The sequence below is a fragment of the Alosa alosa genome, chromosome 4, assembly GCF_017589495.1.
Source record: "Alosa alosa isolate M-15738 ecotype Scorff River chromosome 4, AALO_Geno_1.1, whole genome shotgun sequence".
Classification (NCBI taxonomy): Eukaryota; Metazoa; Chordata; class Actinopteri; order Clupeiformes; family Clupeidae; genus Alosa; species Alosa alosa.
This window is the reverse complement of record NC_063192.1, coordinates 22,718,632-22,738,631: the sequence shown is the minus strand read 5'-3', so window position 1 is coordinate 22,738,631 and position 20,000 is coordinate 22,718,632. Positions and strand designations below refer to the sequence as shown.

Below are 20,000 nucleotides of genomic sequence, written 5' to 3'. Positions count from 1 at the left end.
TGGAGAGAGTAGTAAGGTGCAGAGTAGAGAAGAGAGTAGAGAGTAGTATGAGGAGAGTAGAGTAGTATGAGAGGAGTAGTATGGAGGGAGAGTAGAGAAGTATGAGGGGAGAGTAGAGAAGGATGAGCAGAGAGAATGAGTGCAGAGTAGAGCAGTAAGGAGGAGAGTAGAGTAGTATGAGGTGGAGGAGTATGGAGTAGAGCAGTATGAGTGGGAGAGTAGGAGTAGTGGAGTAGAGTAGTGGGAGGAGAGAGCATGAGTGAGAGTAGAGTGAGTATGGAGAGGTAAGCAGCATGAGAGGAGTAGTATGGAGGTGGAGAGAGTAGTATGGAGTGGAGAGTAGAGTAGAGGATGTGGAGACAGTAGCATGAGGAGTAGAGAGTGGAGAGCAGGAGCAGTATGGGGAGGAGAGTAGAGTAGTATGAGAGTAGAGTAGTATGAGTGGAGAGTAGAGTAGTATGAGTGGAGAGTAGAGTAGTATGAGTGGAGAGTAGAGTAGTATGAGAGAGTAGTGTAGGTGGAGGAGAGTTAGTATGAGAGGAGAGTAGAGTAGTATGAGAGTAGAGTAGTATGAGTGGAGAGTAGTATGAGAGTAGAGTAGTATGAGTGGAGAGTAGAGTAGTATGAGTGCAGAGTAGAGTAGTATGAGTGGAGAGTAGAGTAGTATGAGTGCTAGTTCTGTAGTGCTGTAAAGTTCTGTTTGAGCCATAGTGTGTCTCATCTCACTGCAGAGACACAGCGGAGAGGACAGCTCATATTTTAATAATCATTCCTTAAGCATTAGCGTGTGTGTGTGTGAGTCTGTGTGTGTGTGTGTGTGTGTGTGAATTACTGTACATAGCCAGATGTCAGGCTAGTTGTGTCTGGATGTACTCACTCCATACCCAACAGACCCACCACCACCACCAGCAGCACCCGCACCAGCAGTAATAGTAGTAGTAGTAGTAGTGTTAGTGTTAGTGTTAATGTTAGTGTTAGTGGCAGTCGTCCACCTCCCGTTCTCTCAGCTCATCTCGGCTCATCCATGCTACAGCAAGTAGGCAGGCAGAAGGGGCCCCAGCAGAGCAGACTCTCTGTCTCCAGGCATGGAGCTCAGCAGTCCCACAGTGCACTGCTCCACTGTTCATACATGACGTTACATCAGCACTACATACAGAGAGAGAGAGAGAGAGAGAGAGAGAGAGAAACACACTAACACACACACACACACACATAAAGTGAGTGAGAGAGAGAGAGAGAGAGAGAGAGAGATAAACATACTGAACAGAAAGATAAACATCACTGAACTCTCTATCACACACACACACACACACACATACACATAAAGTGAGGGAGAGATATATATATATATATAAAGATACTGAACAGAGAGATAAACATCACTGAACGCTCAATAACACACACACACACAAACACACACACACACACAGCTTTATGTGCTGGGGTGGCTATACGGTATGCTGGGTGAACAGAGGGTTGGTTGGAGAGAGAGGGGAAGGGGAGAGATGACTCAGGATATTCAGAGGTTGACTTGGCTGTTCTCAGGCTGCCACATTTGCATAAAATAATGCTTATGGATTGGAAAAATGTTGAGTCGTTAACACTATTTGCATGCATAAGCACATTGTAGTATACAGTATGTTTGCACACACGCAAGCACAGACACACACACACACACACATGCACACACACACACATATGCACACATACACAGATCTGCTGAAGAGCATGAGTGACAGTGCACGCTTGGTCACACAGAAAATATGAAACTAGTTCCATCTGGCTGTGCTGCTGACCGCAGGCCAATGGCATATGGCAGATGTGTGAAAGGAGCCATGAATGAGTTGTGTGTGTGTGTGTGTGTGTGTGTGTGTGTGTGTGTGTGTGTGTGTGTGTGTGTGTCTGTCTGTCTGTTGTGTGCCCTCATTTTTTGTGGGTATAATGTATGCATGTCTGTGTGCGTCGTGTGTGTGTGTGTATGTGTGTGTGTGTGTGTGTGTGTGTGTGTGTGTGTGTGTGTGCACGCATGTATTTGCCTGCATGTGAAGTGGTGAGTGATCTGATGTGGGTGCTCTTCAGTCACCCCTCAGAGCTCAACTGAGTCGATGAACTGTCATCTTGAGCGAAAAGAAGACTCAAAAGAGGGGGAAAGAAAGAACGAGGGACACAAAAAGGAAGAGAATGGACAGATAGGGAGAGAGAGAGAGACAGAGAAGACGCCACATCCCACAGTTCTAGTGTTTGCCTTGCTTTCATGATGCTTCAGACGAGAGCCTGTGGATTAAAGGATCATTTGCAATGCTGTGCACATACTCTCAGTATAATTAAGATGGTGGATACTATCTCCCTCTCTCTCCTCTTCTCTCCTTCTCTTCCTCCTTTCTTGTCATCCACTGCTGTTCTTTAGATAGCGTTCACACAACAAGCCGCAGTGTTATCAGTAATATATTCTGAGTGGCCCAGTTTCATGTGCACCAAGTGCTCCTAATGGACACAAGAAGGCCGCTGCTGGTGCTTGTGGAGTGGTGGCGGATCCGTCTGTCATTCAGGCGCTGCTGCAATGTCATAATCCGGCCTGTCACCTAAATGAGGATTTCTTGAAATAAAAAGCACCATCGCAGACTTATTTAAAGAAATCTGTGTATCTAGGCTGCCCTGAAGGGATGAGATCAAAATGAGATTTTTTTTTCCTCTTTTTTTTTGAAACCAGCCGCAATGTCAAAGCTCGCTCGTGCTTTCCAGACATTGACCCACTTGTACTTTATGAAATTTTAAGGTGAGCGGTTTTGTGGCGGCCGCTACTCTGAATACTAAAGTGTCCATATACAGTCGTGATGGAGAGATGCTACAGTGGTCCTGCTCCTTCCACTGGACACGTGTCAGTGCTGTCCATTACACTAAACTGAACTCTTCACAGTTATTTAAAGGTGTCATTTCACCTCAAGTCATTTCAATTCGCCACACATTAGTAAGAAGGTCTATGAAAAAGGAGAGGTTATCACTAATATTCAAAAGCGGCAGTTTTTAGAAATTGGAATATTTTACTGTGAAAAAAGTCTGTATGGAACTATCTGAGGGCTTTTATTCACATTTATTTTTTAATCTGATGCAGGAATGAATCCTCCCTTTCAGATTTCGTGAGTTAGGGAGTGAGTTACTTCACCGTTATGAAGAGATTCCCTTCTCCCCAGCACGATTTGCTCAACATCTGTGGCTCGTCTCTCTCTCTCTCTCTCTCTCTCTCTCTCTCTCTCTCTCTCTCTCTCTCCTCTCCCTTTCTCTCTCTCTCTCATCTCCTATCTACCCATCTCTTCCAGTGTTTTGATATATGTGGAGTGCGCGGGGAGAGTGGCAGTTAAAAATGGAACGTCGCCATCGTAGCCTCAGGGCTCTCATGCTCTTGTTGTTCTATACCCCCCCCATGTGCTGGTGTGTTTTCTTTTCTTCTTTTCTAATGAGATTTCCATTCATCCAGATCCATGCATAATGTGTTATTAGGGAGAGAAATGTCATGTTGGTACACCTACCTCCATGTGACATTATAGGAATTAGGGGAGGAGAGAAGGACAGAGAGAAGGAGAGGGAGAGAGAAAAAGAGGGGGAATGTGAAAACGAGTTTCCCCTTAATGCACTATTGGATAATGAAACCCTGATGTTCATTAATGAAACTCAATTAAAAACAGAGGGAAAGAGAGAAAGAGAGGAGGAGTGAGAGATACAGGGAGGAGAGGAGAGAGGGAGGAGAGGGGGGGCGAGAGTGTGAGAGAACAAGGGTTTGACGGGAGGAAAGAAAAAATAAATTGAAATGAAGCGGAATTGTGTGTCCCTGAGCGGCAGAGGAGAGGTGGAGAGACACTAATGACGAGAGAGAGAGGGAGGAAGAGAGAGAGAGAGAGAGATGATGGAGCCGGATCTCGAAAGAAAGAAAGTGCTCGTTTGATTCTTTCTCCCACGCACACAAGCACAGGCGTCATTTAGCAGCCTAATGGCCTCTATTACTCTCTCTCTCTCACACACACACACACACACACACACACACACACACACACACACACACACATGCACACACACACGCATGCATGCATACACACACACACACACACATGCACACACACACACACACACGCCACACACACACACACACACACACACACACACACACACACACACACACACACACACACACACACACACACACACTGGCTGATGGTGCTGGATTGGGCATGAGCAATGATATGTGGATGGAGTGTGGTCCTCCAGTGAGATGCAGAGGAGAGGAAGGAGTGTGTGGGCATCCTAACAAACACATTCGGAGCTCTCAGTGGCACTAAATCTCATGTTGAAACATCAACGTCCTGTGTGTGTGTGTGTGTGTGTGTGTGTGTGTGTGTGTGTGTGTGTGTGTGTGTGCATACATGTGCATACATGTGTGTGTGTGTGTGTGTGTGTGTGCATACATGTGTGCGTGTGTGTGCGTGTGTGTGTGTGTGTGTGTGTGTGCATACTGTATGTGTGTGTGTGTGTGTGTGTGTGTGTGTGTGTGTGTGTGTGTGTGTGTGTGTGTGTGTGTGTGTGTGTGTGTGTGCATACATGTGTGCGTGTGTGTGTGGGTGTGTGTGGGTGTGTGACTGTCTTCCAGCATCCCACCCCTTTGTTTGACGCAACACACTTCAAACAAACTGTCACTCACAACTGCACACTATGCAGGTGCTACTGTGTGTATGTGTGGCCTGCAGTTCTCCCCTCTGTCAGTCTGTCAGTCAGGTGGTGACTGCAGGGCAGAGAGAGACAGACCAAACAGAGAGAGCAAGAAGAGAGGAGAGGAAAAGAGGGGAGAGGAGATGAGACACACACACACACATACACACAGACTAATATGCACACAAATTGCATACACACCCAAGCTAATACACACACATACACACACACACACACACACACACACACACACACACACACACTGCATACACACACAGGCTAATACACACACATGTACACACACACACACACACACACACACACACACACACACACACAATCACACACTCATACAGGCTGCACTGACAGCTGAGATGATGTCAGCCTTTGGTTTTCTTTAATAGAGAACAGAACATTGTAGGGAATGGCATTTCCTAATATGGCGTGTGGTCAGTGTTGGGGAGTAACGGAATATATGTACCGGTGTTACGTATTCAGAGTACAAATTATGAGTAACTGTATTCCGATACAGTTACAAGTTAAATAGTTGGTATTTAGAATACAGTTACATTGTTGAAATCAATGGATTACATGATGATACTTCTGTTTCATAAGTTTATTCACCTCTAAATAAATTAAGGCAACTCCATTTCCCAGAAGCTCCTGAAAAGCAATCTATGATGAAATTGTTTACATGTTTAAATCCAAGCCTCCGCCTTACACTAGCCTCAAAACGCAGCCAGCGCCAAGATTATGGACGCTGGCCATGGGAGACCCTGAAATTACTGTTTGCACAGCAAGTGGAGGTAACTCCTGTTCCTCACTGATCGTGGTTCCTGATGTCTGTTCAAAGGATATTTTCCCAAGTATTAATAGCTCAGGCTACTTCGCCAATCGGTTACACATTTTGCTAAGAAATAAACAAAGCCTAGTTCACGGTTGATTTAGACCTACAATAAAACCAAGTGTTTTATTCTAACTTAAAAATAGCTTTATGGATTATTATTTTTCTAATTAGATCTACATTTCACGCTTTAAAATAAATTATATGGTGCAGCCTCTGAAGAATTATTCTTGAGTAGCATATTTTAACGCAGCACGCACTCGCTCATTTTGAGAGCACTGATATACAGTAGCCCATAGTGTTTACATTTACAGGTCATTTGCATTCCACCTGTCATATGCGCCCTCACTTGTACTGGGTTGATGCCAAATCAAAAACTTCACAGGCACCCCTTAATTATAATTTCTGGCTACCCTTAAAGCAGCCTATTTATTTTGTTTGTTTTAATTAGCCTAGTCATTTCTCTGTAGTTTTAGTGGTTTTAAAGTTGTATCAGGTAGCTTAGTTGACTTTACATTCTCCTATGTGGGCCTAACACTTCAGCCATTTGGAACAGAAGAACACGCCAGAAATAGGCCTGTTTAGTAGGCCTACGCAGGATTTGATGGCCACATTCCTACACTTATAAAATGCAATTCAATGCGAAGTAATCTAAGTATTCAGAATACATTCAGATTGAGTAACGTAACGGAATACGTTACAAATTACATTTTTGGGCATGTATTCTGTATTCTGTAACGGAATACATTTTGAAAGTAAGCCTCCCAACACTGCGTGTGGTTGACTTTTTTTTTACAAAATGGCTTCATTGATGTTGAAGTACTACTCACACACACTTGTGTCTGTCAGCCATGTTGCAAAATGGCCCGCTCTGCTGCGGTCAGCTGTGGACATCTGGTACTGTGTCTTCTGCTTGACCGGTGGAGCCCACATGATGACGGACCCTGTGGGCTTGTTGTCCGAATGGACCCGGTCATGCCAAGCCTGTTCAGCGTCACGCAGCCCACTCAGACTGTGTGGTTGCTCCGTGACACATATCAGGTCCGGTCAACACGAGTCGGCCTGCAGCGACACACACACACACACACACACACACACACACATACAAAACAGACAAACTTAACCACACACATACACACACACACACACACACACAGCCAGCTTAAGGAGCCAGAGCTACCTGCTTGTGCCGTAATGATAGTGATTTGTGTGGCCATTAACCGCAAGGAGTATCATTTTCTCTGCATGTTGATGGCTGAGCTGCCGATGGGTAAACAAGGCACACAAATGTGTGTGTGAGGATGTGTGTGTGTGTGTGTGTGTGTGTGTGTGTGTGTGTGTGTGTGTGTGTGTGTGTGTGTGTGTGTGTGTGTGTGTGTGTGTGTGTGTGTGAGAGAGAGAGAGAGAGAAGGAGTCTGTGATTTTGTGTGTATGTCTCCATGTCTGTTTTTGTGTTTGTCCGTTTCTTTGTTTGTGTGTGCATCTATATATTGTTGATCGTGTGTGTGTAGAGGTGGGTTTTTAAACAACAAACCATCACCATTTAGCACTTATTCCAGATCCCTGCTGCTTGTGCGTGTGTGTTTTGCATGCTTGTTTGCATTAGAGAGCACACACACATGTTGGAGGCTCTGCCAGCACACACAGCTGGACTGAGGGCTTGATGCAGGGCCAGGGGTGGGGAGGAGGGACCAGAGTGGACGCTACGCTGAGAGAGGAGGCAGACTCTCTCTTCTCCTCTCTCTCACACTATCTCTCTATCCACCTCTCCCCACTCTTCCTCTTTCCACTGTCTCTGCTTTTTCTTTTCGGGCTCTCTCAGCCTCTATCTCTCCCCCTCTCCCTCTCTCTATCTATCTATCTCCCCCTCTCTCTTCCCTCCCTCTCTGTGGTTCTCTGATGATGAAGGGGGGAGAGGTATTGGTATTCCGCTGTCGTACTCGTTCTCTGGAGCGAGGGAGTAACCCTTTCATGTATTTTTCATGCTCGCTACTCATTCTTGTCTGGGTGCTTTTTTCTCTCCTCTTTCATTCTTTCTTTCTTTCTTTCTTTCTTTCTTTCTGTCTTTCTTTATTTCTTTCTTCCTCTGCTACCCTTCTGTTTTTTTTCCCTTTGAGGTTATTTCTGTATGAAACAAGCCTCTGGCTCTCCCCTTCTTCTGTCTTTTGGCTCCAAATGGCTTTCAGTTGTGCTAAAGTGGGCACCGTGTGTCTGTTACTACAGTGTGTGTGTGTGTGTGTGTGTGTGTGTGTGTGTGTGTGTGTGTGTGTGTGTGTGTGTGTGTATGTCTGTCTGTCTGTCTGTCTGTCTGTTTTGTGTGTGTGTGTGTGTGTGTGTGTGTGTGTGTCTCTCCTGTGAGTGGGTGATGGTGTGGTCAGCAGTGTTTTCATGCACAATTAGTTTGCTGATGGAGGTGAGAGGTCAGCCACGGGCAAGCAGGCAGGGGAGACTGCTGCTGCTGCAAACACACACATGCAGAAACACACACACACACACACACACACACACACACACACACACGCACACACACACACATGCACACACACAAGATTATATCACAGACATTAGGTGTCACTCAAAATCCAAGCTGATCAGGATGGAATATCATTAGTTGGTGCTGCATGCTCTGTAAAACCATACGGTATGTTGCTGTTGTAAGTTGACAAATCTTTCTTTTTGGTCTTTCAGAACGGAATCAGTTGCTGAGAAGATGCTGACCAACTGGTTTGCTTTCCTGCTGCACAAGTTCCTGAAGGTAGGCTGCAAATATACACTCTCATTTCTATACGGCTCCATTTGCTACTGTTAGTCTAAGATGATCAGCATATGTTGTTGATTCTGTATAAGTGTAATAACAGATGTATTACGCTAAGTCAATAAGAAGTTTAAAAGTGCCTGTTATACATAGAAGTAAAGTTAAACTCAACGCTAAGAGAGGATCATATAAAAGAGCAGCTAATGCTAATGCTAATGCTAGGACCCTTCTGGCACTGCTCCCAGTCAGAGGAGGGCTGGATGGGATCTGTTGCGTTGAGCCAGTTGCATCCTGGGATGCTGGATGTCAGCGTGCAGCATGTGCTGACATTGGGTTTTCGGTAAGGGACTCTACCCAGATGGCCGTTGACGCGTTGGACTGGATCTGGAGCTGGGCTGGCCCGGATGTGGCTCGGGTGCGGTCGGCTGTCAGGGTCCTTTTTTGTTTTCTGTCTGGGAGAGTGCCCAGAGCACAGACTGCACCGTCACAGCGCTGTCTTCCTCAGGGCCTGACAAGGTCATCTGAGACAGGAACTAGAAAGAGAGAGAGAGAGAGAGAGAGAGAGATGTAGAGAGAGAGGCCAAGGATGAGTGCTGAGCATGGTCCCAGAGGGTTTAGGTCGGTGTGTGTGTGTGTGTGTGTATTTGGGGAGGGGGTGGAGGGGGTGGACATGTGGCAGTGTCATCTGTCCCTGTCCACTCCCTGTGCATCACTTCCTGACAGAGGTGTCGCGTCCAAGCGCTTACCAGTGGGAAAGGGACCAGAATAGCCTCCTGCCAACCTGATGATACACAATGTATAGATATATGCCTCATTATACACAATGTATAGATATATGCCTCGTTATACACAACGTATAGATATATGCTTGATGATACACAACGTATAGATATATGCTTGAAGATACACAGTGTATAGATATATGCTTGTAGATACACAACGTAGAGATATATGTTTGATGATACACAATGTATAGACATATGTTTGATGATATACAACATATAGATATATGCTTCATGATATACAACCTATAGAAATATGTTTGATGATACACCATGTATAGACATATGTGATGATACACAACGTATAGATATGCTTGAAGATACACAACCTATAGCCATATGCCTGATAATACACAACCTATAGCCATATGCCTGATCACACACAACCTATAGCCATATGCCAGCCTGAAGCCTTGCCCTGTGTTTACTCTCAATGCCCACTATGTGTCCTGTCACATAGTTAGAAGCCACGGTCATGGCCATGGTCTGATAAACAATGAAAAAGAATGAAAAATGCTAATCCATGACACTGGCTCTTTCTGTGTGTGTGTGTGTGTGTGTGTGTGTGTGAGCAGGAGTGTGCCGGTGAGCCCCTGTTCATGCTGTACTGTGCCATAAAGCAGCAGATGGAGAAGGGCCCCATAGACGCCATCACGGGTGAGGCCCGCTACTCACTCAGCGAGGACAAGCTCATCCGCCAGCAGATCGAGTACAAGACCCTGGTCAGTACACCACCACACACACGCACCTCTCTCTCTCTCTCTCTCTCTCTCTCTCTCTCTCTTTTCCTCTCACACACACACACACACACATTTATTTCTCTCTGTCTCACACACACACACTCATGCATGCATACATACTTACAATACATACATACATACATACATACATACATACATACATACACACACACATGCACACACACATTTGGGCTCTCAAGCCTCACACACATAGATCGCACACACACACTCATCATCTATGGCTCTCCTCAGGCTTTTTGTCCCTTGCATGACTCCGTAGCTCTGCAGCCCCTCTGCTTCCTGCTGAGGCTTAGACAGGCGAGCGATTGTGTGGAGTGTGTAAAGGTCTGTGGCTTAGAGTGAGTCTCCAACAGCAGTGTCATCCAAACACACACACACACACACACACACACACACACACACACACACACACACACACACCACACAGGAGTGTGTAAAGGTTTGGGGCTTAGAGTGAGTCTCCAACAGCAGTGTCATCCAAAACACACACACACACACACACACACACACACACACACACACTCCCACACAGGAGTGTGTAAAGGTCTGGGGCTTAGAGTGAGCCTCCAACAGCAGTGTCATCCAAACACAGAGGGAGTGTGGGCGGGCAAAGGGGACACACACACACACAAACACACACACACACACACACACACACACACACACACACGTATGCACGCACACACTCACTCACTTTGACATGCACCCCCCCCCTCTCTCTCTCTCACACACACACACACTCTCTTACTTTCTCACTGTCTCACACACTCTCACATGTACACAAGCACACTCATGCACGCACACACACCCACACACACACACACACACACACACACCCAGACGGTGACAGGATGTCAGAGCTCTGATGGGGAATTTGGCTCATTATGCACTAATACCCCGGCGGAGCTGGAAATTGCTGTCCCAGCGAAGGTGTGAAATGAGATTTCCGAGGGAAAGGTGGCGAGAACAGAGCGGAACGAGACGGCGGCGCGCGCCAGCATGGCCTCTAATGAGAGAGAGCGCACGACTCACACTCTTCCTCCTCCTCATACTCCTCCTCTTTCTCTCCTCTCTTTCCCCTCTTCCTCCTCTCCCCCCCTCCTCTTCCCCCTCTTCCTCCTCTCCCCCTCTCTTTCTCCTCTCTTCCCTCTCCCTCCTCCTCTCCCCCCCTCCTACCTCCTCTTCCTCCTCTCCTCCCTTCCTCCTCTCCCCCCCTTCCTCCTCTCCCCTTCCTCCTCTCCCTCTCTCCTCCTCTCCCTCCTATTCCTCCTCTCTTCCCTCTCTCTCCTCATCTTCCCTCATGTATAATATGCCTCCTCTCCCCCTTTCCCCTACCTCCCTCTTCCTCCCTCTCCTCCTTCCTCCTAAATATTTCCTCCTCTCCCTCCTATTCCTCCTCTCTTTTAATCTCTCCTCCTCTTTAATATATTCCCCCCTCTTCCTCCTCTCCCCCTCTTCCATATTTTATCCCTTCACCTCTTCCCCTTCCCTCCTCCTTATCCCACTTTTATCCTCTCCCTCCCCATTCCTCCTCTCTTTACCTATATGCTCCTCCTCTTTACCCTCTTTATCCCTCTCCCCTCTCCCTCCTCCCCCCCTCCTGCTCTCCTCCCTTTTCCCTCCTCTTTTCCCTCCCTCCTCCCCCTCTCTTCCCCCTCTCCCCCCTGTACTGACATGTCAGTGTAACAGCATTGTCAAGGCACTACATACAAATCAAATGCATCAACTGCATGACATGTCATGTACAGTATATTAAATCATTGTTTGTGTATTTATCTTTTTCCTTCTGTCCTGTTCCTCTGTGCGTAGATTCTGAACTGTGTGAACCCGGACAATGAGAACAGTCCTGAGATTCCGGTCAAGGTGCTCAACTGTGACACCATCACCCAGGTGAAGGAGAAGATACTGGACGCAGTCTACAAGAACATGCCGTACTCCCAAAGACCCCGCGCCGTAGACATGGACTTGGGTAAGGCCTTGGACATACCGCACATGCACTCACACACTCTTTCTTTCTGTCTCTCTCTCTCACACACACACACACACACACACACACACACACACTCACTCACTCACTTGTGCACACACTGTCACACACACACACATATAACTTTATAAATCAGTCTGATGGACACACCGTCACACACACACACATATAACTTTATAAATCAGTCTGATGGACACACCGTCACACACACACACACATAACTTTATAAATCAGTCTGATAGATATGTAAAGCTTTAAAGCACTTAATGTGAAAAATAATCCGTGTGGGTGTTTGGAGTAGTTAATGCATTTAAGTGTTAGTTTGTAAATGTTTGTGGATACGGTGAATATGTTTATTATTTGGATTTGTTTGTGTGGGTGGGTATGTGTGTAGGTGTATGTTTGGGTCGATGTGTAGGTTTATGTGTGTGTGTGTGTGTGTGTGTGTGTGTCTGTGTGTGTGTCTGTCTGTCTGTCTGTCTGTCTGTCTCAGTCAGTCTGTCACTGACATACTACAGAGACAGTCAAACTATATGCTCATCCTGCCTTCTGTCTGGCACTCACGTGCACACACACACACACACACACACACACACACACACAATCCTATTCAATCTCTCACATCCTGACATGGGCTGAACTGGCACAAAAGCCCCCTGTTGTTGGTGCAAATCACCCTTCCAGCACCTTGGCATCTTTCTGATGACTTTTCACACAACTGGCACTTCTCGAGGGCAGACGTCATCCTGCTGGTTAGCATGTGTATGTCTGTGTGCGTGTGTGTGTGCTTGATGGTGTGTGTGTGTGTGTGTGTGTGTGTGTGTGTGTGTGTGGTGCATGCATGGGGCATATGGCATCTGTGCACCTGGCATCATCACAAAGTAATAAAGTCCAGCCAACAGGAGAGAAAATGTGACCCACTCCCGTGCATTTCCGTCCCATTTTGCCCATCAGCGCACTGATTATCATTTCATTATCAGACGACAGGGACCTCAGCCCCCCTCCTCCACCCTCCTCTCCTCCCCCCTTTACTCCTCTCCTCTTCTCCTCTCCTATCCTCTTCTCTCCTCTTCTCTCCTCTCCTCTCTTCTCTTCTCCTTTCCTCTTCTCTTCTCTTTTATCCTCTCTTTCTTTGATTTTATCGCCCTCCTCTCTGCTCCTCTCTTCTTCTTTCCTCTTTTCTCTTCTCCTCTCCCCCCTTCATCCCTTCTTCTTTACTTGTTTTATCCCTGCCCTCAGCCTCATGTTACCCCACCATGATTCTCTCCCCCTCTCAAAGCAAGGCTTTGTAGTTTGTAAATGCCATGTTGAATCACAGATAGAAACCAAATTACTATGGAGGAGTCGCCTGTGTTTGTTTGTGTGTTTGTTTATAGGTGTGTGTGTGTGTGTGTATGTGTGTGTGTGTGTGTGTGTGTGTGTGTGTGTGTGTGTGTGTGTGTGTGTGTTTAGTTAGCGTGCAATGTTCGATTAAAATGCACAGCCATCTGACGACTAGGAGAGCAGCACAAAGCTGTTGGCTAAGTTTTGTTCCTCCACAATGCCTCTGGACAGAACATCTTCATAGTACCTTTGTGTGTGTGTGTGTGTGTGTGTGTGTGTGTTTGTTCAGTCAGTGTGCAGTGTTCAATTAAAATGCACGCCCATCTGAATACAAGAGGAGCAACACAAAGCTGGTGACAGCTTTGTTTTTTGATATTGCGTGTGTGTGTGTGTGTGTGTGTGTGTGTGTGTGTGTGTGTGTGTGTGTGTGTGTGTGTGAACACTATTAAATGCTGCACTTCTGCCTTGTTTTCCCAGAGTGGCGCCAGGGCCGCATGGCTCGAGTGGTTCTACAGGACGAAGACATCACCACCAAGATCGAGAATGACTGGAAGAGGCTCAATGCTCTCATGCACTACCAGGTAAGAGTCAACATCCACACACACACACACACACACACACACACACACACACACACACACACAATTAATTAATTATCCAGTAGGTGGGCCAAGGAGCGCGGAATGCTCCCGGAAAGTTACAAGTCTGACGAGCTCTCTCCGACTCCAGTCACTCCTGCCACCCGAACCCTGCGCCAACCTTGACCCCAGTTCTAGTTCTCTTTACTTCCTGAGCTGCTATGGTGTATCTGCTGCAGGAGCAATTAGCATTCAGTCTCTATCTCTCTCTCTCTCTCTCTCTCTCTCTCTCTCTATCTCTCTCTCTCTCTTCTGCTGGAGTCACCTAGAGGAGAGGAGAGAGGGAGGAGAGGTGAAAATGGGAGTAGACAGAGAGGAGAGAGGTGGGTGAAGATGGAGGGAGAGAAGGACTGAGAGGAAGAGAGAGCAAGAAAGGAAAGAAGAGAGACAGAGACAGAACAGAAGTCAGTAGACAGACAAAGACACAGACAGAAGGACAGACAAACAGATAAGGGACATTAAGTGAAAAAAACATACAGCATTTGACAGGAATAGACAGTGAGAGGGGGGGGGGGTAATGAATGGGGGGATAGAGAGAGAGAGAGAGAGAGATGGGCATGAATCCTTAAGCAACTAGGCAGGTCAGAGGTTTTTGCTCACTCATAGACCATCTGCCCACGGAAGGGGACCGCAGGTCTCAGCAAACAGATGAACACTTGTAGGAGGAGAGGAGAGGAGGAGAGGGAGGGAAAGAGGGAGTGATTTAGAGGTAGTAAGAGCAGAGGAGAGGAGAGAGATGAGTGATTTGATTTTGTGTTTTCGTCCTATTCAAAGGGAGTATTATCTTTCCCCTGTTGCCTTTCTGTTCTAAAGGGATCAAGATCAAGCTGGACTCTATTAAGCACCTTGAGACATATCCATATGTTATAGCCCTATATAAATACAGTACAACTGACCTGAGGGGTAGTCAGAGAAAGATGGGAGAAAAGAGAGGAGAGATAGAGATTAAAGTATCGTAAAAGGAGAGAGAGTGATTTAAGTATAGTTAAAAGAGAGGAGAGAGAGTGGTTTAAGTATAGTTAAAAGAGAGAAGGAGAGAGTGGTTTAAGTATAGTTAAAGGGGAGAGAGAGAGAGTGATTTAAATATGGTGAAAGGAGAAAGGGAGAAAGTGAAGTATAGTGAAAGGAGAGAGTGAGATAGTGAGTATATTGAAAGGAAAGGAGGAGAGAGTGATTTAAGAGGAGATTTGGGGTTATTTTAAGACTCCTCTGGTTCTTCTAGCAGATCTCGAGGGAGCTTCCCCACAGTAGGCAGTTTATCTCCCTCACTTTGTGATGTGTGTGTGTGTGTGTGTGTGTGTGTGTGTGTGTGTGTCTGTTATGCTAGTGAACTGTCTTTGATGAACAAGAGTTGTGTGTGAGTAGTGTCTGAACAGCTTTTTTATTGTTTCTCTGTCACACCACATTGCTCCACCATTACCCACTGAATAGATTGGAGGAAAGGAAAGGCATACACACACACACACACACACACACACACACACACACACACACACACACACACACACACACATACACACACACACATGCACCACCCACACCAATGCACTCAATCTAACATGAAATGTGTCACTTCTGTTGAAGCAGAATGTCTCTGCCGTCTTCCTCATGGCTTCAGTAAGCAGTGGAGGAGGAGTGCACCCCAGGAACAGGTAGATGAAAGAGAAAAGAGGGGGAGAGAGATAGAGGGAGAGAGATAGAGTCATGTCACTAGAAGTAAATTGAGAGATCAGCGTGAGGAAGAAGAGGAGGAGGAGAAGAAAAAGTGAGAGAGGGAGGGGGGACGTGGAGGCGGTCACATCTGCACAGCGCTGCTGTGTTCAGCCCCGACAACAGAGAAACCACAGCTCATTAAGAGGAAGAGGTGGAGAGAGAGAAAGAGAGAGGCAGAGAGAGGGAGGGTGAGAAAGAGAGAGGGAGAGGGGGGGGCAGCAACAGGGAGAGAGCAAAAGAGAGAGATGAGGCGCAGAGAATGGAGAGAGAGAATGGAGAGAGAGAGAATGGAGAGAGAGAGTGTCTGAGCCAGAGGTGTGAAATCTGCAGAGTGGTTGTGGTGGTGGTCTGCAGGCTGATGGAGGGAGTGGGGGGGGGGGGGGGGCTAGACAGCACTTCATTAAAATTCATAATCCCCCACAATATTCCCCCCAAACGAGACTGCTGCTGTTTATTCTTATTTATTCAGCGCTTTAAGAGCACAGTCGTTTGCATACAGTGGATATGGTAATGATGCTCATTTTTCCCCTTGCTGACTGCCTCCCTCCCTCTCTCTTTTCTCTCTCTCTCTCTCTCTCTCTCTCTCTCTCTCTCTCTCTGCAAGCTCAGTAAGCGCTCCTTTTAAGGCACGGCCATTGTGCCGCCTCTCTCAGGTGTGTGCCTGGTCACTCTTGGCCCAGGTGTGGAGCAGGTGGGAGGAGGAGTAGATCTACTAATTAAATTCAGGCTCGTCCTCGCTCAGTTGGATCTCTCCTGCGCTCCGTAGTAGGCTAGCTGAGCGCTCAAGTGCCCTTCCCCATCCGGCCCGGTGCACTGCTAGCGAGCGAGCGAGGGAGCCGAGCGCTCAGTTTCCGGCATTTTCTCTCGGGCGTCTCTCACTCTCACCTCTTCTCCTCTTGCTTTCTCTATCCTCCTCTTTTTCTTCCTCTTGCTCTTCTCTCTTTCATCTTAGGAGGTGAAGCTGTTAACCTCGCTGCTGTTGAATGCCATTATGATGGCAAGCTAGTTTGTCCCCTTGGGGCCGCCGTACCCCCTGGGTGCTTAACTCGAAGACTTGCATGAATTTTCAATTTCACTTGTGTGAAATGGCTGCGGTTAGAGGCCAAGATTAACAATTCAAATAAATGGATATTTAAGGCACTGCGTGGGGGTACTAATGTGCTTGGCTATGTGAGTGTGAATACTTGGTGTTGGCAGGGTGAGCAATTACTTGTTGTGGGCAGAAAAGGAAAGAAAATAAGTGAAAATGGACCAACTTGGACATCAGGTGTGATATTGAATATACAGTTTTTATATGCATGTCTGCGGATGTAGTTAAAGTATAAGTATGTCACTAATAGACATGAAGTGAATATACAGTAGATAGAAAGACAATGACATGGTGAGAATTAATAAATGAGAGAGAGAACATTAAACATATAATATTATGTCCTAGTTTTCTCTAGCTCAACTCTTTTGAAGTAGTATTAGCTGAGGTACTAAGCCGACAAAGCTCATTTTAATTTAATCTCATGAGAAGGGACAGAGCAAAGTCTGCATAGTGTTTGCAGTCTCTTACTACTCCGTGCAATCAAACTCAGTCAAGCTGTATGGCCAGAGTGGAGTGGAAATGACTCCATCTGAGTTTTTAGAGTGAACGCCCACACACACACTGAAATCTCTCTCTCCCTCCCTCCCAGTCTCTCTCTCTCCCTCCCTCTCTATCTCTCCATTTCTCCCACTCTCCATACGTCCTGTACTTTGCCACTACAGATGCAGTCACTCCCCAGACTCCATCCATTCCATTCCAACCTGTTGTTCATTTAAATAAACAAAGCCCTCAAGCCACAATTTTAAAACAGAGAGAGAGAAAGAGAGAGAGAGAAAAAAAGAAATAAACTGTACCTAGATAGCTTTACTTTTCTAAAGCTTTCAGAGGAAATAGCTAGAGCACAATGCTACTCTGCAGGAAGCAGAGTGGTTTTTTATAGTTTTTTTACTCCACACACATAATGGGCTGTTGGATATCAGATACCAACGATTGCCTCAAATTGAGTCATCTATTTGAGAGTAGTCAAAGGATGAAGCCTTTTCAGTAATACTGCAAAGCCCTCAACCTCTTCAGTAAATTTGGATGAAGAAGTCAGTACATTTCAAAACATATTTATATAACTAGATGCAAGGCGTAGCGCTACCTATTTTGACCGGCTCTCAGCTCTGCATGCTCTCTCCGCAGAAAATAAATCCCGCTTCTCAATTTTTCTCCACCTTTATGAACTGCAGTCATAAGAATAACATTTTACTGGCAGCTGGTGGTTCAGCTATTTGTTTGTCCAGTTGATCAGCTCATTTGCAATAAGAATATAAACATTCTATGATGAATGTGGTGCCGCTGCTTTCTACTGTATAGATACACACTCACTCACTCACTCACGTATGGCAAAGTTGTAGCAGTAAAGTAGAGTGATGAGGTCACGTCCTCCTCGTATGCTCTTAGAGCTGCCGGCAGGATGTGTTTGAGGTAGAGACCTGCTGGCTTGGAGGTCTAATTCCTGATAGGAATCATCAGTTAGCCCAGGGATCAGAGATAGAGGGAGGCAGAGGAAGAGGAGAGAGAGAGAGAGAGAGAGAGAGGAGGAGAAAGAGAGAGACAGAGGAGGAGGAGAAGAGAGTGGAGAGAAAAGGTTGAGGCCATCCCTGGGTAGAGGTGTTATCGTGAGGAAGGCTGCGGCCGTTATCTCGCAGCTCTCCTATCAGCCGCAACACGCGTCATCCTTCAAGGGCAAAAGCCCACCCACCTTCAATCATCCGCTGTCTCGCACGGAGAAGCTTTACAAACACACACACAAACACACACACACACACCCCCTACACATGCACACACACACATACACACACTAACACACACACATGCCCAGAGCTAAGACAGAGACAGAAACTGAGAGAGAGATAGACCACACAGACTACTGCTGCAAGAACAAGGTGAAAAACAGAAAGAGGGAGACAGGGAGAGACGAAGGGATAGACAGAGCGAGACAGCCCTGCAGGAGAAGAAAGAGAAATAGAAAGAGAGTTACTGAGAGGAAGAGAGAGGGAGAGAGAGATGGAGAGAGTAGCGAACAGGCAGGCTACACTGGGCATGTAACTGAAGTATTTCGTTCGTGGAGCGTATGCTGCAACAATTAGCTTCCACTATGATCAATGGAACTGGCTATACCAGACGTGATGGTGCCACATACATTCGAAAAAATATGATCTGTCTATCAGAAACTATTTTTACACTTTGCCAACAGAATGCCTCAGAATGCCTCAATGGATAAATAAGAGAGAGACTGACAGGGAGAGTTTACACAGAGAGCATGAGGGAGAGAGAGAGAGGAGTCAAAGGATGAAGCCTTTTCACTAATACTGCAAAGCCCTCAACCTCTTCAGTAAATTTGGATGAAGAAGTCAGTACATTTCACAACATACTTATAGGTCACTAACCTACTTATAATTTGTATGCTTTGACAACAGAAGTGCTCTTGTCATGTCAATAAAGCTTTTTTGAATTTGAATTTGAATTTGAGAGAGAGAGAGAGAGAATTGGAGAGGTAGAAACTGGAGTGGACAAGTAATGGGCTTCTACAGCGGCTACTCCATCAGGGGGGGGAGTCATCAGAGGACGACGACAGCGGGTCCAGAAGGAACAGCAGAGATGGTTACCAGATAATAGGGGGTCCAGAAGGAACAGCAGAGACGGTTACCAGACAATAGGGGGTCCTGAAGGGAACAGGTTAGCAGACGACAGACTGGTGTAGCCGCGGACGAGAGAAGAGGGAGAAGAGAGGTCGGGGGAAGAGAGGAGTGGAGAGCGAGTCGAGTCATGGTGTGTCGTGCCGTGTCGTCGTCTCCTCTTGCTCTCTCCTCTGAGAGGGTCTTTGAGAGCCTCGGGTCCTCGCTGAAGGCCTCTTCAGCAGAGCCATTAAGTCCGCCGCCTTCCTCCTCTTCCTCCTCTTCCCCTCTTCATCTTCTTCCCAGGGTCACGCTGAGCGCCGGCCCTCGCTAATGGCCTGCCAGGGGTTAGCGTAGCGTAGGCGCACTGGTGAGAGACGACCCCCCCCCCCACACACACACACACACACACACACACACACACACACACACACACACACTCACCCTTTAGGCTAAGAGGTGTGGGGGGGCGTCATTAGTGGTGTAGACTCGATAGTGGCCTTGCGACCTCCAAGAAGTATAGTACTTTGCCTCAGAGAGAGGAAGAGCGAGAGAGAGAGAGGAAGAGCAAGAGAGAGAGAGAATGAAGAGGGCTAGTCATAGGTGGGAGTGAGCGACTGGGAGAATAATGGCTAATGTTGGGTTTGATCGTTTTGAAGCCATGCTGTTTTTAGGCTGTGAAACAAGTTTTCCATGGGCAATTATGTTGCCCCCTCCTAGTGTAGAATGTAATCACAAGCTTGTGTAAGAGATCGCTCATAGACTCCCAAGTTTGCCTCCTAGTGTAGAATGTAATCACAAGCTTG

The 20,000-nt window shown here is 46.6% G+C and overlaps 1 protein-coding gene across 1 annotated transcript in view; it reads left to right on the top strand.

Moving 5' to 3' along the window:
* plxna2 (plexin A2) overlaps positions 1–20,000 on the top strand; it is a 151,136-nt gene that overhangs the window by 116,058 nt on the left and 15,078 nt on the right. The window contains exons 20-23 of the mRNA XM_048240842.1: positions 8,231–8,297; positions 9,655–9,801; positions 11,650–11,809; positions 13,628–13,731. Of these exons, the coding sequence (XP_048096799.1) occupies positions 8,231–8,297; positions 9,655–9,801; positions 11,650–11,809; positions 13,628–13,731 (478 nt within the window). The remainder of the gene's footprint in view (positions 1–8,230; positions 8,298–9,654; positions 9,802–11,649; positions 11,810–13,627; positions 13,732–20,000) is intronic.